Here is a 26,858-nt window from a genome sequence, read left to right as displayed (position 1 = left end):
TGGAAATACCCATTTAGAATTTCAGCAAGCAGCATAGTATTGCCTTTAATTGAAAAGGGACATAAAAACATGTTTCTCTGTTCATATGTAATTTCTCAGCCATCTATTCTATCTTTAAAAACACAACTTCAAGTAAAATGCATTGATTTTAACTGTAGTCCCCTCTTCTTAAAAATAATCCAGTAGTAAACTAGAATCCAGAAGAAAACACAAGACTTTTAGACAAACAGGTTTATAAGGTTTATTGTCCATTGCACATACATGGATTATATACAAGTTAGTAACATAAGTTACTTCTTAATTTTCTAGAAGATTGTTACAGCAAACACTTGCCATTTTAAAACATCAAGTCAGAAATCAATCTCAAAAAGGTAAATATGACAATATTTTAAGAAGAAAACAAATTGCACTTGGTTAGGAGAGTCAAATACAGGTTTGTCTATATGCTGTAACAAACTATATAGCAGGTAATATTACAGTTAGAAGTAGCTCTTGCAGTCCATTTGTACATTAATAATTTTTTTCAATTTTACTTATTTAAAAACTGGTGGATATTTCAAAGATTTCTTTTTCTTCCTAGTATTCGAGATTCACATGAAATGCACTAGCAACTAAGTCTTTATACAATTCCTATTCAAATATAAGAAGAACACCACACCTGAAAATAAGGAGAAAACTAAAATGTATTGATTTTACAGGTATCATGAGATGAGAAGTATGGAAGGTGTGTTCAGCAAGAAAGCCCTGTCCACTACTTACATAAAAGAAGATTTTAAAAAATAATCACGGCACACAATACAAAGGGTGGGGTCATACTGTACTTTTTAAATCTCCTGTAACAGTACTATTCCTCATTACTGTTCACAGATCAGTGTTTCCATAGCGAACTTGTTCTCAAAGTGTCGAATCTTTCGGCAGTTGATGGCTTCACGCTTCTGAATTCCTGTTGTATTGGGAAATAACAACAGAGTGTCAAGAGAAGAAGGGCTGAGGTACATGAGAGGCAGAAGTTTTATGTTTGCTATGATAAGATGTCACAGAAATCAGAACCACCCCTCTCCAACACTCCCCTCCAACAAAACACACAAAGGCATACATTCAGACGTAAAAAATCAATTAGCAGGGAATGATCCTGAAAGTGTGGTGAACCAAATCCCAGTACTGGTTTAGTGAAAACCAACCTGCCAAAAGCCCCCACTGGCTAGTTTTTAACTCAGATCAGTTCTCAATCTCCCTCTCTGCGCATCTGTAAAAATGCTTGTGGGGACATTTATTACTACAGGATAAACATACTGAATTTTTAATGGAATTTTGCTATTAAAATCTTTTCCTTTTCAAACTTCAATCTAAATTGCTTTTATAAATTGTATTTCTTCTCTTAGTTTTCCCAAGCAGTCAGGTCTCACAATATGACAGAAGCAATTAAACTGCTTTGGTATGCACTTGCACACCACATGCAGATTACACAACAACAAAAAATCAACCAACCAAAAAGCAAAAACCCCAAACTACCAAAAAGCAAATCCAAGTAACATGTGAATACAAATAAGGCAGTATTTAACAGTTCTTCAAGACTTTTCCAAATAATGTTTTTCAGCCATTTTTCCATAAAAAAGTACCAAGCACTATCATTTTCCTGTGAAGACAAAGTCTTATTGACATTTCACTGACACAAACAGGAAGACGTAACAATGTATAGATGGCTTTAATGACAAAAAGAACCTGCACTTCTGTACTTGGACTACAAGGCTAAAGGTTCTCCTACATCAAAGACTTTTTTGGTTTGGGGTGGAGTGGGTGGTTTAGGGTTCAAGACTGAAAAACAGCATCAAGGAAAGCCTGAGCTCCAGAAAACACACCCACCCACCCACACATTTTGGCACTCCTAGGTCACTGGGGCCTCGAGCACTTTTGCACCATGACACGACTTATTTGCACACCTACACAAGAAAATATCAGACACACTGAGGCCTACAGTTAGTGCAATAAGCAAGCCTTCCTTTCATTAGAGTCTTCTAGTCTTCTCTGAACACACTCAAGCATCACTGAAGCTTTTGCCAACACACCAGACCGCAGGAGGAGTGTTTACCTTTCATGGCTTCCTTGCGCTGTAGCTTGTAGGTTTCCTTGCCTCGGCAGAGGCGGTAAATAAAGAATCCCAGCTGATCCACATTTTCAATGCGATCAGTAACAATCATCTGCTCATGAATCAAATAGGACTGAGGCAAGTATGTTCCAGCCTGTTGAACAAAAACGTAACAGCTCTGTCAAAAACCATCTCTTCGTGGTTTGAGTACACAAGAAACACTTTGCAGTGTTTTTCTTCAACATATCTTCAAATTATTTCAAGATATGTATTTTCCACTGACTTTCATTCTAAATGTGCAAACTTCACTACAGTACAAGAAACATGTAACAATTACATGCAAAAAGGTCACAGAACTTCCACTGATGCTAACACCCACTGCCATCCTGCTACAGTAACATCAGCCTTCAACAGGTTTTTTTTTTCCCTAGGTGTACCCACTGTCACAGGCCAGTTCTGAAATTATCATCCAAAGTTTTCACTTAATTAGTAACAGCCCACTCAACCTCAATGGGAACAACTCTGAAGCAGGAGTTGGCAGAACCATGATCCACATGGAGATACTCCTGCTGATGAAGCAGGCCAGCTGCAGTATAGTCCAACTGCAGTCTATGGGGTTGGGAAGCCTTGAACTTATTCACAGCGTGGGTCACTGCTCTCAAACCAAGACCATCTATCCCTGTAAATTATTATGGGGACTTTTAAGTTATGTAAGTTATTATGGCAAAGCCAAAGCGGGACATCAGGTGTTTCAAGGCAATATACTGAAAAAGGGGAGAGCCACGATGACATACAAAGGCTTTCCAAGCCCTCTCTAGACCCTCCAGTATTATTCTGCCACAGATTAAATGATGGAGGCATCTGGCTCTGTGCACATTTCAATGTACATGGCTGAAGATGCACAGACTTAGCTGCCAGCCAGTTTTCTACCACCGCTATTAAATAATCATCAATTTTATAAAGTACTAAGAAATCTTGTTGAGTGGTTCTCATTTATAGCAGTGTAAAGAGGGTGTTCTTTGCTTTTAAAAATAAAATGATCAGCTATTGTGAAAACAAATTCAGATTCTGTTGTGAAAGATCTCTGTATTTTTTAGTGACAATAAACAACTTGAAATTTCCACTGTGAAACAAGATCATCTTTTCAGCTCCAGTGACATGTTGATAAGCTGATTAAATGCTATTATTCCCATTAAAGAAAGAAAGGACTGCATAAAATTCACTTTAAATTTTGCATGAATGAATAAACTATTAATATTTTCTTCAATATATATTGTGAGGAAAACAACAGCAGCTTTTTTTTCTATAAGTAACAGCTTAGCAAACATCACTCTCCCAAATTATCGCACTCATTATTTTGTAATTAAATCTCTGCAAATTACCGCATCTTAACTCCTGATCTCTCAAATCTCAGGAAGGAGTCCTGAGGGACTGCCAGAGCACAACAGCAGTGCAGGGCACTGGCAGGGTGAGCAGCAGTGCTGAGAACTTGGGGGGCAGCCTGCAAGGGCACTCCCGGGCTCATGCCCTCCAAGGGACCTCCCAGCCCACCACAGGACCTCCCAGCCCACCCCAGACCCAGCCTTCTCAGTCCTCCCTGGGTGGGACAGGAGGAGAGGAAACTCAGCACAGGAATCTCCTCTGCCCAGTTGCTGCAGGAGCAATTACCCAGCACTGGGATTCAGCATAGCCACAAATATCATCATTTTTGAGACATCCTGTGCACTGTGTACAGTTAAAATTAGCCAGTTGACTTAGCAGCAGGAACAAGGTGGATGAGCAAATATATCTGGGTTTCAGTTCTATTTCCCAAAGAAACAAAGGAGGTCTTTCATGTCTGCACACTGAAGCAAACTGTATCAATATACAGAAATGTGGAACTTCAGGCTAAAATTATGGTGTTTCTTAAACACCAGAATTGCCCAGAGCTCCACCATGTACATAAAATGCCTCTGCATGTATTCAAAACTCATTTTAAAGAAACTAACACATTAATTTCATACTTTTTTTTTTTTACTGGTGCAACCAGTGTGACTGCAGGACAGTACTTACTCTATGAATCTGCAGTATAGTTTTCCAAATTCTAGTTACAAATGTTTAGCCTGATTTTCTGTGACATCAAGTGCCCACAGCATTTGCTAATACAATGAGAATTAAGCAGATGTCTCATAAAATTAGGGCACCCATTGTTGGGGACAATGATCAAAACTGTTTACTTTTGCATGGATTTTCAGTTAAATGTGTGATGCCTGGTTATCCTCTTACTTGTAAACCAAGCATATTTGATTCTTTACTAATGACAAACTAGGAAATTAACAGATTTTAACAGTGGAATTTGTGTGATCTAAAAATAGAAAGAAAACAGCACAGACAAAGTTAAAAAAAAATGGGGTCACTGAGTTTTACAGACACCACATCATCCTTATGTACAGGAAATGAAAATGTGGTTAAATAGGCAGTCTCAAAATAGGAAGCAAAAAAGCAGCAAAGGACTTACTTGTGGCAAATTTTCACATGAAATTTATTTATACATACAAACCACTCAGAAATGGCTAAAATATTTCCTGGAGTCCTAATTCCAAAGCCTTTTTTGAAAGATGTAAACCCAAAGATGATGTAACCGTTCTAAAGTTACAAAAGCCCAGTAAAATATTAAAACATTCTCCCCAAATCTTAGCCACATTTCATCACCTCTCTTCCCCACTGGACTATTTTGCTGTTCTGTGAAGAAACCAGAAGGCCAGAACCCAAGGTAAATACTATCTAAATCAGCAACTGAAAGCATACATTATGTAAAGTGCACAGCAGATCCAACACATCTCGTGGACATCACCATAAAGCCACTGGATCGAAGTGTGGGCCAACCCCAGGCTTTAAACAATGCCCCTGTAAAAAGCATTTCCCAGTCTTTTCTACTCCATGCCTCTCAGCTAACCAGTCTTAGTCCAGTGCACACTTTATAGACACTTCAGTCACAATGGATTACAAATTAAAAAGCACAGACTACTATCAAAGACTCCAGCTACACCACATTTACATGGTTTTGTCAGCCAAATTTATAGCACTAAAGAAAATCAGATTTTTTTGCCTTCCTCTGAATTAATGATTCCTTCATGACTGTAGATCATTGTCTAAGTAGGTTACAGACTTTTTTTCTCTTTGCAAAGACCTCTAGTGATAATGCGCCTTTTGTGAATGTCAGAGTTCTGCAGAAGTGAAAAGAAACAAAAAAAACTTCTACTTGTTCCTGTCTTAAGAAAAAATTACTTGTGATTTAATCATACCTTGATATTGATGAGCAGCTCCAGGAAATTTTTTGGTGGCATAACAACTGAAGTGTTCAGAGGAATCACATAGCACTTATCCAGGCTAAGGTCAAGATAGGCAGTGAGTCTCTATTGAGAAAACATTTATTTTATTCAAAATAACAAGAAAATCAGAAAACTGACAAAGAGATGTTGCTGAACTGCTATTCTCTTGTGCTGTTCTTCAAATTATTCTTTTGTTCACTGTAAAGTCTGTCCAACAAACTCCAATCTAAGGGCAAGTAAAAGCACAACCAAAGGGCAGCCTTGATGAGAGTTTACATTTTCAACAGGGATTTGGGCAAGGCAGCAGGCGATGAGGAGCTCAAATGCACCACGCAAGGAAACTACAAAGGTGTACCTGAGCTGTTATGGAAACAAGAACAGTGTTCATTTATGCTTAGTGCTTTCATTGTGAAACAACAGGGCAAAAACCTGGCTCTAATCTTCAAGGTTTCATATTTTGTTATAGTCTAAAGAGGAAATGCTACTGTAAGAACAAAACACAGAAGGAAAAAAAATTGCTACAGATAATGCAACAAAAGTAGTTTTAGGTTCAAAAATATGACTGACTTGCAAGGTTAATGATTATTCATAGTTGAATTATTATCTTTATACAGTACCTGAAATGCAGTATTTGCCATTATTTGATAAAAAGCTCAGGGAATTACCCTGATGAATCCTGTAGCTCTGTTCACTGAGCTGTGTTTTACTGCACCTGTTCTTGCTACAGAAGATGTTATCTCTAGCTGCTGAAAGCTCTGAGGCTGTGTATATATATAAAATACTGAGCACCAGGAGCCCAGCAGTCAAAATAATGCCAGGACAGCAATCATCAGTGCAGCTAATCTCATTACATGGAGCAAGTGCTGTATCTATGGCAAAGGACCCTTGCACTGACCTTTAGAGCAAAGCCTTGAACTTATTACATCCAAAAGTAATTTTTAATATTATATTGTTCTTACTTGCTTCTTAGATGCGGCTTTCTTTTTCCATTTTCAAGTTTTCCCTCTTTAGAGTCTTTATTCTAACTCTTAACAGAAGGTCCCTAAATATATTCTGAAATATTATTTGAATTACATAGCTTGAGCAAGCAATGTTTTCCTCCAAATCTGGCTATGAATATTTGATAGATAGCACTTTAAACTCCGAAGTTTGCATAAAAAAATAGGACACTTCCCTATTCTTTTTCAGCTTAGCTTAAAAAAAGCTGTTCAGCGAAGTCTTCAAATGTTCACAGAGATTTAGCTTCCTGAAAACCAGCTGTACAACATTTCATTGCCATCAGACAGCTCCAACCATGCTGATACAGAAAAGGAAGGCTTCTAATTGTTCTGCAGCTGCTCTTAACACTGAGAGCTGTAGGCCTGTCAACTGCCTTAACAGAAATTTATTACCATGATTCCTATCAATCAAGGTTATTTCTCCAAAAAGGAAAGGTAGCTTTGAAACCCTAGTTCAGTGTCTCTCAGAATCGTAGTAGCCTGTGGTGCACAAAGAAATCAAACTTTGGCTTCCTGTGGCATCTGGAAAATGAGCTGTCTTCCATGGTCCTTCTCCTTCTGCTGCTGCTTTGGGGGTTTGAGCCATGCTAGGAGAGCATGCTAGGATGAGCCCCTCAAAGCTGATGTCAAAGCTACCTCAGCCCTTTCCAAATTTCCCTTGGCACCACAGCAGTTGGTCAAATTCTGGCTCAGTGGACTCAGCAGAGCGAGAACAATATTCTCTTTTGTTTCTCATACTAAGGAGAGCAAATAGATCCAAGATTTTTCCCTTTCTATAAACAGAACTGTATTTGTAAAAGGTGGTTTACACACTACCTGATGATGACTCTATCATGCTGTACTTTATGCCCAGTTAATAACTGCTTGCAGCCTGCTGCAGATCAAAACATTGCTGCTGCTTCCTCTACCCCTCTGCTTTCTCCCACCATAATAAAGGAGTATATTTATCAAGATGACTGAGGGGGAACATTTTTCAAGTTTTAAATGCTTTCAACTTCTTCAGACATATTTCTTACCCGGTGGAAGTCGTGGACGATATCAGCAGGATCGCTATCAGCAAATTCAGGGACTGGCACACTGATAAACTCAACATCTTCCTCCTCCAGGATCTGAATATTTTGCTCAATTGTGTGGTAGCGAGCAGTCTGAGCCTCTGCCCCAGGCTCAGGTAAACTTAAGCCATCTTCAATGTACTTTATTCCACAGAAATACACACCACCCTGCTAAAAATAGTAAACAACCCAGCAACAAAAAGATCAGTAACGTAGAATTTTAAAGGTAATATTCTCTGAAGAAAAACTTGTCATACTATATGAATTTTTTTTGCCTTTAATTTGATTCATACACCAAAGCAACAGCCAGTTGCTATCAACAACAGGACCATGGCTAAAACCTCAGTTACAGTCATCCCAGAGGGAGTTCTTCATTTGAATTCAAGGAAAACAGGATCCCACAAAAGTAGATTTTTAAATCCAGTCTTCTGTGTATTTTTAGAAAGACAACAAAGTTCCTATATCTGTAGGCATGTGTATTATTATTATGATGATCTAACTGTAAAATTATTAAACTTCAAGTTAAATCTAACTGTTAAATTATTAAAAGTCAAAATTACGAATAAAACCATTAAAACTGGTCATCCAAATCACCTCTAAAAAGAAGTCTAACTCTAAACTTGGTCCTGCTTGCAGCAGAGGGTTGGATTAGATGACGTCAAGACTTTCCTTCCAAACTCAACTATTCTGTGAAGTTGCTTAGTTTTAGAAGACTTCAGGAGTCTGGAAAATCAGTTTCTAAAATAATTTTTGAACAGTTTTAAGAGACAAAAAGGTAAAAAGAGAAATTGAAATAACTAATTTGTGTCCTTCTGCCACAGAACAGGTGGCAGGCTACCTAAGTTAAACGTAAAACACAGTTCTGAGTCAGAGAAGTCATGTACCAAATTTACACACCGAATAGTTTTAGAAATATAGGAACTCTGCATATGCACATGCCATCAATTAAAAATTTTACACTGAAAATGTGTCTTCACCACAATGTCAGCTCAATTCCTGAATGCTTCCTTTAAAGCAGATGTGACTCATAAACAAGCAGCACAGGTTCGAATTGAATGGCACTTTCAGTTTCATCTCACTGGCAAGTGAAAGGTGGAGCATCCAGTGCTAAGCACGGGCGAAATGTCCATTAGAAATGCAACAGGCCTTCAGCTCCTCAGCTCGTTAATCCACCCACCGGGATAAGCTGTGCTGTTTAAGCATCATCGTCTGCAACACTACTTAGCCCCTGTAAATTTGGTTAATGTGATAGCCAAATAGGCTACAAACTGCAAGTTCAGCTAGAATTTCTCAAGTTTAATGACTTGGATTTCCACAATAGCAGCTACTAAAACGGGGGAAAAGCAACAGCCCTGCTATCAGGGACAAGAACATGATTTTTTACCTTATAATTAGGTGCTCTAACCAGTGGGCTAGAGAGATTCATGTTTTGCTTACCCTCTCCCTTTCTGGCTCTGTGATCTTGCAAGCCCAGCAGTTTCTGAAGCAGGGAGTGTATGCTCCCACCACTTGGGCAACAGCCTAGCACATCCAGCACTGCCCAGTGACAACTGCCCCCAAGGGAGACAGTATTTAACTCAGATCTCCCATGTTTCAGGTAAAAGCTCCATTTCCCTGGCACTGCTGCCTTCACAGAGCTCCTCTTGCAGCAGTGCTATTCGTTAAAAGACTGAAAATACATTTTGTTGGAGGTCTAATCTTGTCAGTGTGGATTAGACTTGACAGGGCATGTTTAAACCACACTGACTGTGCTTTTCCTAAGTCCCCTGCAGGGCCCATATTTCTTATCCATGTGGAGGCTAGGGAAGGGGAGAGTCACCACGGTGCTTTCACAAGCAGCTCCTTTCCTGTACATTAGCAGTGCCTCACGTGTTAGAAAACCTGGGATCAAAGAAGGAGGTTTTCAAGGGGTTAATCCACCTCCAGTACTTGGCACTGCAAAAGAGAAAAGAGAGTAGATAAAAATCTGGGACACCACTGGGGCTCCTAAACCCAAGTCCTATTTAGATACAATCTTTTCTCTGCAAAGTGAGGTTTTCAAAACTGTTGCTGTCTTCTATTTGCCAGCTTCACTTCTGCCCTCCTCTGCTGATAGGTAACTTCAGAGAAGGTAAAACTCTAGCCTTTAGAAACCAAGAAGTTTTGGAAAGAAAAAATAGTTTACTTCCTTTGGTTTAGTCCGTTCCTCCTCTTCTAAATGTAACACAAAAAGAACAGTCTGTTGCTTCTCTTCCCACAGAGAAAAACAGCCCTCTCATAATGAGTATGTGACTTACCTGGAATGCAAAATATTTGTACAGATAGGCACCACCCAGGAACACGCCAGCCAGCATAAAGGCCAACCCAAAGCACATGCACCAGCACCAGGCCCTTCTCTGTCCAACAGGCACAGCATCCTCAGGGTCCTGCAAGGCATCAGAGAGGGACCTTCAACACACTGCTCCCAAGGCAGGTGAGAGAGCAGATACTTCAGGCTCAGCAAATACAAACACTGCATCCACCAGGAAAAGCTGTACACACTTTAGCACAAGTGTTTAGAAACTTAGCTTATTTGGTAAAATTTAAAACAAGTCTATTTAAGTTAGGTTTAGTAAAACTTGTACTTTTAATGCCATCATCACTGACTAAATCAGCAGACTAAAGAGAAAAATGTAAAAAAATCTCCTGAGATACCTCATATTAAACAGTGAGCCACTTCCCAAGTTGCAGACAGAAAAACATGCATTCTCAGGCAACCTCCGTGCAACAACAGCAGAGCAAGGAAGTTAACTCCGAAAGGTCAGATTCTGTTTTACCTTAGTATATGCAATATAAGTGAACCCAAAGAACCAACAAAAGCTCAGAGGTAGTAAGAGCAGCAAAATATATCCTCTCCTATGTTGTTCCATCAGAACAAAACAGCCCTTACCACAACCTGGCTGGCAGAATAGCCAGGGTGGGAATGAAAAAAATATAAAGATGCTTTGCAAGTTGTTGTTAAAGAAGCTTTCTGCTCTATCTGCTGTTGGTGTAATACTGAAGGAATGACAGGATATTTCCCCTCCAGGGCACTAGTTTGCATAACCATGCAGTCCCCACAGGCATCCTAAGCAATAAACTGCTGCTTGCAAAACCTTTCCTCTATCAGCCACATTACAATGCACTCTCTTCCCCCAAGTGTTTGTTTAACTCATATACAAGTAAAAAAAAAAAACAAACAACACAATAACAATAACTATAAAATAATTATAAAATAAAAAAAAATCCAACTTTGAGCTACCCTGTTCCAAGCCAGGATGATCCTGAGAAAACATCTGAATTCAAATAAATACAAAGAAATCCATTACCCCTTTGCAACCACAAAACAATAATGTAGAAGGACAATGGGGCAAAATAATTATGATTGAATGAAAGAAAAAACACTATACCAGAAAACTGAGGAAGAGCAGGACAGAAGCACTTGAGAAGGCGTTGACAGCCATAGTTGTTAGTGAGCGTTCTGACTGATGTGTTGGGTGTTTTTGCTGCATTTGCTAATTAAGATGTGGTACAGTACCCAGGTGTGGGTACAGCACCCAGCTGCCTCGGCCCAATTAGAAAGGAATTCCCCTTATCTGGCTGAAGCAAGTCTGACACCAAATGGAAAGGGGACCCTCCCTGTAAATGGTGGGAGAAAGTGGCACTTCCTGGAAATGACTCAGCTATTCCAAGAAGGGTAAGTAGCATTTTGGAGAGACTTACTTCTTTTCACTGATTACAGAGGGAAACTCCTTGGTTAGCAAAGTAGGTACCTAATTCATATGCAGCTAAAATTAAGTGATGTGAAACCCACCTTTACAGTACACTGCAATTACCTTTCATACAGAAGTGGCAATGCAGCTTCTTTTCCAGGCAACTGCTGCCAAAATCTGATTCAGAAATATTTAGAGTCAAATTGAAGATATTTCACACATTTTATTTTACTTTACCTTGCTAAATACCACAGTAAATCAGATTGTGAAATCTCCATCTTTGGAGGTTTTCAAGACTCAACTAGAGAAAGTCATGGCTAATCTTGCTTTGGCAACCATCCGGTTTCTAAAGGGAGGTTGCAGCAGATGACTTCCAGAGGCCCCTTCAAACCAACATTTCTGGGATACATCGCAAGGCAAAGTGAAATCAGCAAAATAACATTCACTGCGGACTGAAAAGACACAATGAAAAGACAAGAAACAACTTTTTAACACTTTTAGAATACCAATTATTTAAGGAATTCAGTGTAAAAATTACAGGATTACTAGATGCCTGATATTTAACCTGGCTCTTTGCAAAGACTGAGAATAGGATATAATACCCATGCTAATCTAATTAACTCTCAGGTCACGTTGAGAGCCACTGTGGATTCTTCTATAAATCATCTCAATTATAAATCTAAACCAGGTAAACCAAGGATTTTTATTTTTATGTTGCCCTGTATCATTAGGTAACTATTTCCCTAGATATTTCAAAGCATACAGGACGCCTGATTGAAACTTTTTGTAATAGCTGTCACATAAACCGTTCCAAGCTAATACCAGAAAAAGGGATAGCAAACTGCCTTCAGGATACAATATCAAAATATTCCCTAGTGAAGAATATAAACAGTATCTTTACTCTTTCCTAGACCTGCTTTCATCCCCCACACCTTTTTAACTTCAACTAGAATTATCCATTAATGGAAAAACTGCCTCTTCAATATTTTTTTTATTATTTTGTAAGTCCAGAAAGACAAATAAAACATGCACCTGGGAAATTATGAGGAAGGCACACAGAGTATGAACACCTACCTGGAAATGGGGGTTAATGTCAGATCAATTTTCCACAAGCCACCAAAATAATCAGAAAAAAAGAAAGTAACTTTTACTCTTTAACCACGCTAGGAGGAACCTGAAAGACAAGTTTATCAGTATTCCACCTAAAATAATCTTCCTTTGATATATGAGATGACAGATGTAAACAATGGGTTTAATACAGCTCTTTTATCCTTTACCACCAGCTAAAGGCCATCATTATTTCTGAAGGTGTCCCTTTTGGTGGCATTAAGTTAAGCTATTTTGTATTTGTAGTTGCCTATCATTGATATGTCCCCAGCCTACCAAAACCAGCCTATTAAATTCAGATCAAAAGTTCAAGCCGAGTTTAGGCTCCTCCTTAGGAGAATTAATGAAAGCACAGCACCTTAGCACAGGTAGAACCTGAAACTGACAACACTGAAAAGATTTTATGCTACTGAAAGAGAACAAAGAATTTACTTCCTAGCCTGAAAACTAAGTACATTATCAAGCAGTTTAAAACCAGCTTAAATTAAAATATTATAAATAATTTACTGAAACCAAATTATATATGTAGCTGACCCATGGCTAAGCTCTCTAAGCTTTTGTATTGTTGCCATAACAGCTTCGTTTGGGCTGTATTGACCCAAAAGAATAATTTGTCCCTTGCTATAAAAATCTGACCCTCTGCACTGCAAAAGAAGGAAGTGCAATGGATGCTCACCCTCCTTCCAGGTGACTCATGTTCTGAAAAAAACCCCATTAAGTGAAAGCAGATCCCCACTAAGAGGGACAGTGCTGAATTAGCGCTTCTCCCCACATGGTTGCCACTGCACTTTGTTCCCCGGCAGCAGCGCTGACTTCTGAAGCCAGAGCACAACGTGAGACTGCAGCCTCAATGACTAATCTTTCTCTAGGCCAGCTTTCCACTGCCAGAGGTATCTCACAAAAGAAAGCATCACGTACTTGAGGTGAAGACTGACCTCTAAAAATACGCCTCGCTACTTCTGTGAGCAGTAATAAATAATTACTGTCCTGGTCCCTTTCTTTCCTCTCTGCTTCATCCCCACCCCATTACTTTCAACTCCCTTGTGAATCCTCAGCCTTTGTGATGCCACAAAATTCATCTCTGATGCAAAATGCCTTAAGAGGAACTGGATGCAGGCCCAAAACTGGCTTGTTTCCGTTGATGAGCTGATTGCTCTAATTGGAAAACATTTGATTAGCCTATTTCCCATGGATAAGACATGAAACAGAAGCATCTCTCTGCCACTTGTACACTAAATCCTACAGTGTTGAAATTAAATGGTTCAGGACTTCCCAACCTGAATAGCTTTAAGCCCTGCAGTAACAATTTCCTTTCAGAGAGAAAACAAGTATTAAATTCTCTATTATTTGAGACTAGCAAGATTCAAATCTAGAGTCTTCTCACAAAGAAGTGACAAGATGACTGCAGTTTTTAGAACAGGTCCCTTCATTGGTGACCACAGCAGTGAATGTAAAACTGCTCTCTGCCTTCTTACCAAAACCATGAAACGCTCCTCAGATGCGCACATGACACCACAAACTATTTATCAGAACACTCTCAACTACAGAGAGACACGCACAAGAACATCCTTATGGCAATTAGCATTAACAGTTCTACTAGTTAATTAAAAAAAGAAAATACTGGTAAATTAAAAAAAAAAGTTAATAACCCCATAAACCTGCAAACACTAGCAGTTATTAATGGCTAGTGGCCATATATTCACTTGCTCTTTTCAGTTCAATTTTAATGCTACTTTATTTTTTTTTCTTTAATATATGCTGCATTTTAGAATGGCCAAATTCATGTTTGGGGTAATATCACAAATGTATTCTAAGAAGCTCCAATGCTGAGCCACAAATGTGTGTAATTAGACTTGATAATTACTTAGATTTTCCCCTTGTGGCTTTTTGTACACAGTGGAATATAATTGCTTTAACATTATAAAAGTAAAGCAGTCTATAAACTTACAAGGCATATGTCTAGTTCATATTAAAATGAGGGAGAAGATTATCAGTCCTTGTTCCTTTGCAGAAATTAAGGACACATCTATCTAAACCAGATATGATGGACAACATGCTGTGTGAAGTCCAGAATACTGCAGGACAGCTATGCAAAAGATAATGTCCCAAATTTAAAAATAGGTAAGATAGCAATAAAAATAATTATGGGAGGGGGGAATGTCTTTTGGAATGAACAGTGTTTGATCCACAGAGAAACCAGATGCAGAGCATTACTGAGTATTACAAACATTACTAAAAATGTCTGCAGCATAATACACAAAATGCCCATAATTATGCATGTGAGAATAACATCTATTACATTTACACAAAAACATATATCAAAGCTTACAGTTAATGTGGGTAAAACTGGCTGGAAGTTATTCAGAACAGTTTTTCCTCCAAGGTCCTCTGTGTGCCACTTAGCTCACATGGATGGACAGAACAACAGTCGGACAGACTGAGTTTCCTGAAGGCAAATATTGACCAACTGCAGCTGTAATTAGTGGAGCAGGAAGAAGGGAAGTTAATGATGACTCCCTAGAAGTGTTTTTTAATGAGAGAAGCTAAAAAGTCTTTAAATAAAATACTGACCAGTGGCTGTATAAACTGAATTCTGTTGGTCAGGCTCGCCTGCTCTGACTTGTAAACACGGCATCTGTAGAAAACCCTCACAAAAGAAAGTAAATTTAAAATAAACTTAATTTAGAAAGAGCTCTGCATTCCTCTGATGGTATTCCTGCCTGAAGACTGCTCCAAGCCTGGTATTCTATTTATTACTTGTTGCAGATGGGAAATTAAGGCAGGCTTTTGCAAGACTCCTCACTTGGCAGATGCTATGAATCTGGAAGGCGATCATACTGATCTGCCTCTAAAACAGCATTTCTATGCTTACTAACAAAATTAAATTTAAATTTTAAGTACAATCATCTTTTAACTTGCTAGTTGGAAAAAAACCACTCTATATACAACAGATGCTTCAGAATGTCTCACTTGTTCAGAAAACAAGCTATGGCTGTTTATAAGCAGCTGATATCTGAACACTGCAACCCCTCAGCACCAGCACTGCCAGTTCTTCGGTCAGGACGGACAGGGACCTGTCCATCCAACCAAAGGCTCTCTGCCTAAACAACAACATGAAAACATGACCTTAGTTGTGCTGCTGTTTGCTGTAGTCATGTAGCCTGAATAACCAAGGAGATAAATCAATTAGAATTATCCATTAGGCAGTTGGTACTATTAACCTCTTCTTCTATTTCTCATATCTGTATATGGTCTTTGAAATAGTATTGTAAATACAAAATCTTTCAGACATCATTAGGAAATCCAGAAGTAGAAGAAACTAAATTCAAGGAGCTATACAAGTTCAAAGTCCAAGGTTGTTTTAATTGGTTGAATGTTGTCTTTGACGAAATAATGGGGGAGTTTTATTAAAACATACAGTGTCTGTCAAATGACTCATTTCTTTGTTCAAACATTGTAACTATAACAGAATAAAAACATCAGTATAAGCAGCCAGCTCAAGATCATCTTACAAGGGGAATGAGAGCTGGTGGGCAGGAAGGTAGCTGAAGCTGCATGTATTGGGAGAGACAGAGGTGAAGAGAGAACAAAAACTGAAAACAGGCAAGAGTAGGGGAGCAAGAAATAAAACTCAGAAACATGTTAGAACATGATGAGTTCAAATTTTCTGCAGGAAGAAAAGGGAAATTAGAACTGTAAAGTGAATGTTAAGGACAGGAATCAGCAGTTCATCCACAGCTATGTAACAGAGGGACAACAAAAGAAGTACGTCCTGAAGAGTAATCCAGCAACTCCTAACCAACATGAGTAATCCTGATTTACCTAAACACTGCCTTCATTTTTGAGATAAGAGACTGCAAAACCTGATGGCAGTCAACAATTAAAGAGGATGGGTAAAGAAGGCAAAAGCCTGTAACTATTCAAATTGCTGTTTTGGTTAAATTTTGGAGTAGAATTAAGATGAGTAGTTGTTAGCTCTGGTCTTACATGGACTAGAAAGTGACAGGGTACTTAAATGGCCTGAAAGTTGTATTTTTAGACCAGGCAAAGACTTCTTTTCAGGGGATTCACCTGCACTTTTGGCTATACCCTCATTCCAGGCTGTCTACAGCAAGTGTACAACTAACCACACACTGTATCTGATGTTTTCTTCAAACTGTGTTCCCCAGATTGTTCCTCTTCTCTGTCCAGTTTCAAGCTCTACCAGCTCCCTTCTCTGGGCACTTACCTATGTCTATGCCCCCTGTATCTTTCTTCACCCAAAGCAGAGCTCTCTGGTATCTGCCACACACAGAGTAACTGGGCACACCTTATCTCCATTTCCTCCCTTCACCATTGCCCCAAGATAAGCCACTCATCACCACACTCTGGTGAAGAGGACATGAGCTACAGCCACAGGACTTTGGTCTGCCACATCAACCAGCACAGCACTCCTGTGCCTCTTGGACTGTGTTTTCACTGCAACCACTCAGGGCAAGGACTGCCCTCCTGGGTCTTCTGTACAGGTATTAGCACCACAGGCCTTAATATCATCTTAGACTCCTACTGAACATGATGAAACACTTCTTTTACTGCATGAACCCAAACACTGGAACAGCTTGCCCAAGGAGATTGTGGAGCCTTTCATCCTCAGAGATACTCAGAAGCTGACTGGAGGTGGACCCCAGCAACTGGCTGCAGGTTGTCCTGCTAGAGCAGGGGAGTTGGCCCCAATGACCTCCAATGCCAGCCATTCTGTGATACACATCTACAGTTTTTAAGCAGCACTAATACTACAGAGGATGAGGATTAACAAATAACTCTAACCACGTTCTTCATATAAGGAAAAAAAAAAAAATCAGACTTCCAGGAGCGCTGGGTCTGTGCTAGACAAGTAATAAAGCTCCATACATCCTTTACTTCGCTTTGGAGTTTTATGATTCTTCTGCCCCACTCCCTGCCATGAAAACTTTAACAAAACCTACAACCTACAAATGTCTTGCCTCTAAATGTCTGGATGCTCAGGTGGAAATCAGGTTTATTTAGAAAATATATTAATGTTGCTGAATTTCTCTAGATATTTTCATACACTGGAATGATGGAAATTTGTTCTGCATTCCACACTTAGTTTTCTCACATATTTAAAGGAAAGAGAAGTGTTCTGGCGCAAGTTTGCAAGTGATAGACCAAAACATGCAGGTGGAAAGCTTGCAGAGGTATCTGGCAAGAGGGATTAATTTTTTAAACAAAACCCCTCAAGCCTAAGAAGTCATATGGGACATTCTTCAGAATGCATTTTGCTTTCAGAAAACAAAATCACCACACCCTTTATAGTTACAGCATACCGAACATGGCATTTCATTAAACTGTCCAATTCTGAAAAATGCTTCATTTTCAAACATTGCCAAAATAAACCCTTTACCTTACCTGCACTTCTCGACCTACGGCTGACTTACATTCTACCATACTCACAAGAACTACACTAAATCAATCTATAACTTTAATAAAGTATTTCTTTCATCTTTATCCTGAATGAGATCAGTATTTGAAAACAGGAACTTAGAAGGTTCCTATTCCACTTTAAATGGATCAATACTAAATTATCTCTTTGACCTTGATTGTTCCAGTCCCTGTTTCTCCCTTACCCTGTTCAATTCTTGTATCTGAAATATCTTTTTTCCTATGACTGCCTGATTCTCAGATATCAGTGTGATGGAACACTATGTGAATTTAACCTAGATTTCTCTCAAGGCTATTTTCCCAAGTGGCGTTGGCTCTTTCACCCAAGAGATCTCATTAGCATGCACATATGCACCACTGAGCCTCGGAATTTAATAACTCTATTCCCAGTTCAGCCACAGATGGTATGTCATCTCAAGCAAGTTAAAAAGGCTGTGTCTCAGTTTCTCTCAAAAGTAGAATCCAGCATCACAAAACCCTCTTGTGAGGTCTATAGTCCTGCTTCAAAGGAGGGTAGACTCTGAAGCCTGTCTAGGTTGCTCAGGGCTCTTGACCAGTCAAGGTTTGAAAACTGCTAAGACTGACACTTCAAAGCTTTTCCGGGTAATTTTCTCAGCAGCATTCAGTTCTCCTCAAGACTGAAAAATATTTTGCTTCTATCTGTCAGAAGCTCTCTTTTTTCAATTTATGACCGCTGTCTTTTCAGTCACCTCCCCAGGCACTGGGAGGCTTCTGTTAAGTCCTCCTTGCAGCAGTTTCATCACTGGGTTGAACAAGCCCCACTCCCTTGGCTGCTCCTCACAGGGTGTAACCTCCAGCCTCTGACTATTGTGGTGGCCCCTGCTGGACTCGCACCAGTTTGTTGCTGTCTTTTTTTGGATCAGATAGCTCTCAGCCTTCAGTGATGCCAGTGACTAGCATCCAGCTGACTGTCCACCAGAAGCCCTGGCTCTTGTGGTTGTTTTCAAGCAGAGCAGCTTCCCAGCCAGATGGTGCCCAGTATAACCTGATGGCTGGGATCAGTCTGCACCAGGTACAGGACTTGGCATTTGCTATTTCTGAAACTCAGGAGATTTTGTTCAGCCCATTACTGTAGTCTGTTGAGGCTCTTGTGAATGGCAGCCCTGTCCTCAAACACATACACTCTGCTAATACATGTATTAGTGAATTAGAATGCATAGTACCTGAACAGCAAGCACAGTTCTCTGAGTGGAAACCATTCTATATGCAAATACAGAATAGCATTTAATTGTAGCAGTTATGAGTATCCGCACAGGAGAGCTGACCCTGTAAGGCTGACGTTTAATTATGCCCTCTTTCTAGACAAAACTGTTGTAACAAACTGAAGGGCTTCAGTGCAATTAGACTATTCCAAGTCTGAAGTGGAGCACACACTCCAGTGCCCAGCACCTGGCGGCACCACACCCTGCAGGATCACAGACCTGGCAAGAGTTCAAACACCTCACCAAGAGCTTCCCAAAACTGCTCACTACACTGTGCAGCAGCCTCCGAGTCCTGTTTGGCCTCACAACCTTGCAAAGGCTGCTGCATTTTCAAATGTGTAAGTGCAAGGGTTTTCTATTTCTGTATAGGCTTTATCTTTTAAAATAAATAAATAAATAAACAAACAGGCCTTAGTGATTCAGCAACTATGTGAGATCCACCCCAGAGATCACTGACTCCTCCCGGTTATGATCTCTCTAGCCTCCTCTTTTTCCACAGTCATTCTACCCACAAAAGAGCAGAAAGCTGCCATCAAAGCAGGAGTTTGCTGAACACTAGAACAAAGACAACCACAAATTAACCAAGGACTTGCATTCAAGGAACTCTACTCTTAAAATGCCTGTGGGTTTTATTTTTATGTGTCTTTCTACAGATGAAATTATATGTACTGCATACTTAATAATATATCAACTTAAGAAAAATTTAGAAAAATATTTGTGTACAAGAACACAGACATACACACACTGACACTACATGGAAAGGACAAACAAGAGACCAATTTATTTTTTTTCAGGATCTCTATAATAACTGTTGGGCAAATATGACTTTGGCATTTTGTCATGATGAATTTTGTACAGCTGTTACACAGAGGACCCTTGCTTGCAGATGACACGTGGATCACTCAGGAAGGACCCAGTGCTTTTCTGTAAGTCCGTTGTGGCCCAAACCCTACCTAGATCACATGATGTCTGCCACAAAACCGTTTCTGACTTCACTGCAGAGCTCAATCTTATTAATTATCGCATTCCTTTGGTTTACCACATCTGTAAAATTAGGACAGATATCTGAATTTTATAAATTAGCATGCTTTTCATCTGTAGATTCAAAGTAATTTCCACTGAGGATAAAAAGCAGTACATAAATAGTAAGAAAATGAATGTTGTATTATTCATACAGATCAGGAGACTAAAAGCAGATAATGCTAACCTTTGTCAATCATAGCACAAGGGGAGGAAGGGGAGAAAAAAATAGGGAAAAGAAAAAGGAATCTGTGCAATAAGTAACAAAACACATAATTATTTATCCCGGCTGTAGTTACATTTTAAAAATGTCATAATGTTTTTGGAAGTATAGAATAAAGAATATTTAAAATTACTAGGACTTAAAAATGCAGTATTTGTGTTTGAAGGTATTTCCTGAGGGTCGCAGAGAGTGCTATTTTCTTTTTATGAAGAGCTATCAGATGCCTGTAGCTACTGGCTAGAAAATACATATAAAGCTGACAAATATTCTAAAACCACAACTGCAGAGCAGTTACCTGAAAACATTACTGGAGGTAAGTACTCTTATCATTCTTACATAGCCCCCCACCCCAAAGACTATTAGCATCAACATTTAATAAAATGCTAATAAGAAAAAAACAGGAAAAAACCTACATAAATAACAAAGAAAATAGATTTGAAAATAGAAAATAGTCTATAAAACCAGAACTGTTAGGTTATATTTGCAACTGCAAACATTTCATTAAAATACTTAACAGAAGAAAAACATAGATACACATTAATTTTAAAATTAAACTTTCCTTGATATAGATGTTCACATGTTGGATTAAATATTCATTATAATGGAATGAGTTGAAACAATTTCCCTTGAAAATACTGCTGATTCCAAGAAAATTTTCTTTCAAAAGATTTTCACAGGAAAGCTCAGCTTTTCACTTTGATCCACATCTTCAGAAATTAACTAATTTAACTTGATCTTTCCCGTTGAACAGAACTTTCATTTCAACAGCCTCTGTTTAAGTGGCATTCTTCATACTGCTATGCAACATTAATATCTAAACTAGGCTTATCAAAAAGAGTATTGCAGCACAGAAAGACAGGAGTGAACATAAGAGAAGTACTTCTGGCATTTACTGTAAAGATACATTACAGTGCAGGATAGTTTTTCTAGATACTGCACTAAATAAAGCATCATCTAATTACAGACTTTTCCATATGATGATATTAAGGGGAAAAAAAGTTCTCCAAATACATTTTTAGGGCAAAGGGTTTCAGCCAAGTGAAAGTTTGGGAAACTGAAGAGAAACCATTTCGAACTGCAGAAAGTATTCCTGTTGTCTCTCTAGTCATCCCTGCACTGAGTTCACACGAGCTGTAGGGTACAGCCATCAGCTCTTGCTCAGTCAGCCAAAAACGTGAATGATACAAACAACTGACGAAGCAGTTATCACAAAGGTCTGGCAGAATACATCCTGTTTGAAATATTAAATATAATTCTTCTGGGAAATGGTTGCATTTCTCAACCAAAGCTTTGTGTTTGTTATTCAGGTCAGGAGGTTATGAGAGACAGAAAAGGAAGTGAGATATGGAACACTGACAGAACTCCTCTGTCCCACAGGTTCATGCCCATTGCTGGGGGATGACACCACCTCCCCCAAATCACATTTTGGATTTTGTAATTCCAAATCCCTAAACTCACTTAAAATAGCAAGAGATTGTCAAAAGAGCACCACAAACTTTTAGAGATCTTGGTTTTTTAGTATTGTCTCAACTGCTGGCAGCCTTTAAGGAATAGCTTTAGGAGCCAAAAGCCTCAAGGCCACAGCTACCTTATGTTCCGGAAGCTGCACTACTTAACCAGCAGCACAAGTTCATAATGTGAGAGGATGCAGCAGAAGGTATCCCACAAGGCCACTTTTCTTAGGAGTAGTCACTGATTAACAACACAAATTTTGTTCAATAAAACTCAATTTACCCTAATTTATCTTTTTGGGTACCCATTAAGTCAAATAAAATAACAGAACGAGCACTAGGTACTCTTTGTGCCTGAAACTGGAGGGTTTTCATCGATGGTTTGGTGGATTTTCATTAAAGTTTTAGCAACATCTGGGAGAAGAGGGAGAGAATTTACTCTGCTAGGATTTTTTACTTCTGGTCCTCTTTTAAATAATCATGTCTTAATCTCCACAATGCTCTGACAGATAGCAGAAGCTGGTTGCTTTAATGACCTAGTTGCATCACAGAAAATAGAGGAAAATACAAAGACTGCTCTTTCCCCAACGGCATCTGGTATAAGGCTTACAGAAATTTGGCTGGAGAAAGCCTTTAATGGGAATATGGAAACTCCTGAAAGAAAAAAAGAAATGAAAACCAAACAAAACAATCCTAAACCACCCAGGTACAGGGACGTTCCATAAAGCGGGAAAACCTGTTTTCCTGACAGCAAAATAATAAGCAAATTACTATTTTTTAGTGGATACAGTAACTTTTGTGTGTGTGTATATAGATATATACACACGCATACATGTATATGGATATGTTAAAAACCTGTAAAGTTAATGCCTTTACTTCAAAAACATTTAACACCAATTACACAAAATCTGAGGGTTTTTCTACACAGCAAAATAGTGCTCACTAGTTGTTGCTCAACAGTATTTCCTAAGGTGGATCCCTTCACTCTGGGTTAAAAAAATATCTATTTTAGTATGCTTCAGGCTAGATTAAGCTAAAGTGAAAAAAAGAAGGTTAATTTTAAAGGTCAGAGTAATAACGTTCTTATAAGGAATAAATGCAGGAAGCTGCTGCTTTTAAAATTCTTAACATTTACACTTTCACATTGAACTCTCTGCATATGCAGCTATCCAATGGTCAGCCACAATACATGTGTGAATCCACAGCTTCTGTGCACAAAGCTGAATGTGGTAAAGATGCACCATGTTGAGCACCCCAAAAAGAGAAAAACAGTTTTAAAAGGTTGCCACTGAACCTGGCAACAGCCAGAAGGGAGCAACAGCCCAAGTCACTGAGGGCACGAAGATTTTTGGGAAGGCTTAATCTACTGAATGGCCTTTATAAAATGTCTGAAGACTTCAGCTATGCTCAGAAACCATCTTTGGCTCTCCAGAGATCTATTGTACATGTTAAAAGACCACACATTGTTTGTTTGTTGGGAAACTGGGTCATAAAACACCCTATTGTAAAGACAACGAGCAAAATGGAAAATGAAATGTGGCCTAAGACCCTTCACTAGGAGTATTCTGTATTTTGGCCAAGAATTATGGCATAGAAGTACCACCTCAGCAACAAAAACAGAGTTGTAATGGCTGCCTACAGTAATTATGGAGACACTTTCACTACATGCCATAATACCGAGCAGTGATTTATGCAGACACAGGATTAGCACTCTAGATTTTTCAACTCCTTTTTAAGTAACATGCTCCAAAGCATAAGACCACTGCCTTCTGCAAAATCTTTTTTTTAAGACGTGGTTTCCATGACACATCCCCTACTCTTCTTGCCTCTTCCTGTCTTACCTTCCCTGATTAATTTCCGATTAGCATCTGCATCAGAGGTTACTGGGCAATTTTTGGCAAAATCACAGTATTTCTGTGCTGTACCATAGCATATTTTAGCTGCAAATGCTCTTTGCTAAGTCCTTGGAAGATTATGCATTTGAGAGTAATCCTGCAATGGCAGAGTGGCAGTCTTCAAGGCACTGTGCTGGGAAAAGCCGCAGAACGAGACTGTCAAAGAATTAGCCCAAAAGCTCATTCCATAAATTTTTATTTTCCTGACACTTCAGAGTATTTTATTCATTAATCTCAACTAGCTTACTAGTATCTGTGGCTCAAATATTTTTAAGTTCTTGGTAATAAAATTGCGATAGTGCAATTTTGTTGAGCCTCTTCTTAGGGTTTTCTCTTTACTTCAGTCCAGAATGCCTTCCAGGACTTTGTTCATAAAAGAAAGCTTCATAAAATGTTGCAATATTTTTCATGTTTACACTTGTGATCTAGATCTAATTATTTTCCTACAGAAACAATGTAGGAGAAGGGAAAACAAATGTCCCATATATGCTGTTTTGGAAATGTGACCTTTTTCAGTCTACCAGAATTCTTTCTTTCAATATACATTCCCACACTGCCTCCAAACCTCACTTGAAGCGAAGGGTTTTCCAGCAGGGACGTGATGTGAATAATGCATTTGTCAGATGTGGTTTATTTTCTCCCCTTTCCTCCAAAGAGCTGCATAGGCAGATGAAGTTGTGGAGGGGTGGGGAAGATCCGTTTCTAATGCACTTGCATTCAAGAAGGGCAAAGTCCAAAGAGTGCATCTTGCACTTACCTCGAAGGTATCAAGTTTTACAAGGGCCCTCAGTTCCTTTCCACCCGCCCCCCCCCCCCCCCCACAAAGATCTGAGTTTATAATAAACTCCCAGACTTGAAGAATCACAATACCTCTAGAGCTACATGGCAGTGCTTGTTTCGCTACTGTTAATCCTGCATGGATTGCACAGCCTGTTCTACAAAAACTACAGACAACGCTACTGTACCACATCTGCTTTTATTGATGCTTTAAAACACAAAATCTCAAAAAAAGCTTACTCGAGAATTTTGCACACTGTTAGGTGCAGGTCTGCAGTTCTGCAGACAAAAGATAGAAATGTGTCAAGGAGAATGTCAAAGACTCATCCCTCAAGAGCGCTGGATTGTTTTTGGAATTTTCATCTGTACTGAGCATCCCCTCCTAGCAAGCTATTTTAGGAGTGTTTCAAGCTTCGTTCAGGCGTGTTCATCCCCTGACAGCAGTGCAAGAACTTTTAAGTAGCTACTGTGAGATCAGACCGCCTTTTGACCCGGTTAATAAGTGTTTACAAGTCTCATTTCTAGGCAAGGAAGCCAAAGTTAAGGCAGATCTTGTATGTCATCCTCAGCTGCTAGAATTTGGAGCTCCACATTAAGGAAATCACAGTCAAATGACATGCTTCCGTCAGTATCTGGACAGGGTTGGGAGGATTTGTTCCCCAGTGTACAATTAACCAGATGTATTTTGTTTGTTTAGTGGCAGAAAAACAAGCCAAATTTGGTAGGCTATCTGGAAACAAACATCATCCAGGGCAGGTCTGGATTCCGAGGTAATAAGAAAAACCCATTTTCTGGAACATGTAGCTTGTGTCTTGCTTATGTGCTTTATGTCACAGTGACCACCAAATCTGGGGTTAGGAAGGAATTCTACAGCTTAATCTGGGCCCAGGGAAGCCACTACTTCCTAGAGAATAGCACTCCTCTAGGAACACAAGCACCTAATGGATTTCGTATAATTGCAGGCAATCTGAGCAACAATACTGTCTCATCTGTTGTGGCACACTGTCCTGGAGACTTAAATACTCTGGTCAGAGTTTTATGTGAAAGCACAGTGAGCTCAGCGGAAGGGTGAAATTTAACCACATGCTGTATCAGGGAGATGTCACTAGAAGCACCTTTCTAGTTCTTCTCGGCTGTGAAATGACAGCGGATTCTGCAGGTGAAGAACCTGGCCCCATCAAAATCACAGCAAACCTGCACCAGGGCACAACTTCATGCCACAAACTGAACAGGTACTGTCCTCCTATGCAGAAATTCACCACAAAGATTTAGGAAATTATTTATTAAACACTATCACTTTTGAAGAGCCAATCTGGTAACTCAGAGGCCCGAAGAACAAGAGACTGTGAAAGCAAATGAAAACAGTAAGACACTGTTTATGTGCAGCTGGCCATTTTTCAAGTTTTCATTCCCTTATGAAAGAGCTTAGAGCAAATTACACTACTCCAAATTAAAAACTGGTTTTGATTACGGGAGTATAGAAATTGCAACCAAAAACCTTTATATTCTAGGCAGTTTTGCACTTCATAAACTTAAAAAGCTGCCGGTGTTTTTCCTTCGTTGCTGTTTGCAGAGGGGAGGCGACAGCAGCGCCCGGAGTTTGGGTGCTGTTTTGGGGCGGGGGGAGGCAGCTCTTTGTTCCTTTATTTAAGTTCCGAGGCGAAGTTCTCCGCACCACACGACCACCAGGCTCTGCGAACACGCTGCGGCACAAGCGCCGCCGAACCCCCAACTTCACCCTCCAAGCGCTCCCTTGCCCTGGAGCATCCGGGGTCCGGGAGCTCGCCAGCAGCCGGCCGGGCCCCGCTGGGCGGCCGTAGGGAATGGCAGCGGGGGGAACAGCGGGCACGACCCGCCCTGTCCTCACAAACCAGCTCGCACCGCCGGCCCAACGCAGCCGGGGCGCTGCGGGAGCGAGCGCGCAGCCGGCCCCGAAAGCAGAGGTGGCCGCGGTCCACGCGCTGCAGCGGCTAACAAAAAAAACCTCCAAAACAAAACCCCAACAAAAACCCCCAACCAAACAAACAGAAAAAAGGAACCAGCACAGAGATCCCCGGAGTCGGGAGAAGCGGAGCCGAGAAGCTCGCCCTGTCAGCCATTTTAGAAGCGTGAGCCGATGGGGCGGCGGGGCGCACCGCTGCGCAGCCTTCCCCCGGCCCGCCCGGGGGCCATCGCCGCGGGCAAGGGGCGTACAAAGCACGGCAGCGTCCCCGCCGCGCCCCCCTCCCCGGGCTCCGCGCGTAGCGGAGCGGAGCGGAGCGTCCGGCGCCGCCGGGCCCCGGAGCGTCGGTCCCCCCGCCGCCCTCACCTTGGCGTCCGGCGGCAGGATCAGCACCTGGCTGTTCTCCTCCTCCTTCTTCGCCGCCTCCTTCTGCGCCAACGCGGAGTTGAACGACACCTTCACCATGGTCGGTCCTCAGCACCCCGCACGCAGGAGAACGAGGACGAGAAGCAGCCCGCACCGGCGGAGCTTCGCGGGCTGTCCCCTACCTTGCCACCCCCCGCTGCTGCCTCGCCGCGGCTGCCGCCCCCGTCCCCTTGTCAGGCGGCTGAGGAGGAGGAGGAG

At 40.3% G+C, this 26,858-nt stretch overlaps 1 protein-coding gene across 2 annotated transcripts; it reads right to left on the bottom strand.

Annotated features, from left to right (window-relative positions):
* Positions 1-222: 222 nt before the first annotated feature.
* ITM2B (integral membrane protein 2B) lies at positions 223-26,858 on the bottom strand. 2 transcript variants are annotated; one of them, XM_084227000.1, is made up of 6 exons: positions 26,601-26,858; positions 9,724-9,852; positions 7,412-7,615; positions 5,371-5,481; positions 2,090-2,240; positions 223-943 (listed from the first exon to the last, which is right to left on the bottom strand). In XM_084227000.1, exons 1-6 carry the CDS (start codon positions 26,697-26,699, stop codon positions 855-857), a joined length of 783 nt encoding a protein of 260 aa, XP_084083126.1. In that variant the 5' UTR covers positions 26,700-26,858; the 3' UTR covers positions 223-854. The 2 variants fall into 2 exon arrangements, with proteins under 2 accessions (XP_084083126.1, XP_084083125.1); XM_084226999.1 differs by having other exon boundaries at positions 7,412-7,618; positions 26,601-26,857.

The sequence above is a fragment of the Fringilla coelebs genome, assembly GCF_963513975.1.
Source record: "Fringilla coelebs genome assembly, chromosome: 2".
In the NCBI taxonomy this organism is placed as follows: domain Eukaryota; kingdom Metazoa; phylum Chordata; class Aves; order Passeriformes; family Fringillidae; genus Fringilla; species Fringilla coelebs.
This window is presented reverse-complemented; position numbering and strand designations above follow the sequence as displayed.

Bases quoted from the DNA above. Each gene is read 5' to 3' on its own strand.
- ITM2B (XM_084226999.1), bottom strand. From the start codon at position 26,699: ATGGTGAAGGTGTCGTTCAACTCCGCGTTGGCGCAGAAGGAGGCGGCG. The intron at 9,853-26,600 runs GTGAGGGCGGCG...GATGCCTTGCAG, and splicing joins TCCTGCCGCCGGACGCCAAG to GACCCTGAGGATGCTGTGCC. The intron at 2,241-5,370 runs GTATGATTAAAT...TTTGTTCAACAG, and splicing joins AGCTGCTCATCAATATCAAG to GCTGGAACATACTTGCCTCA.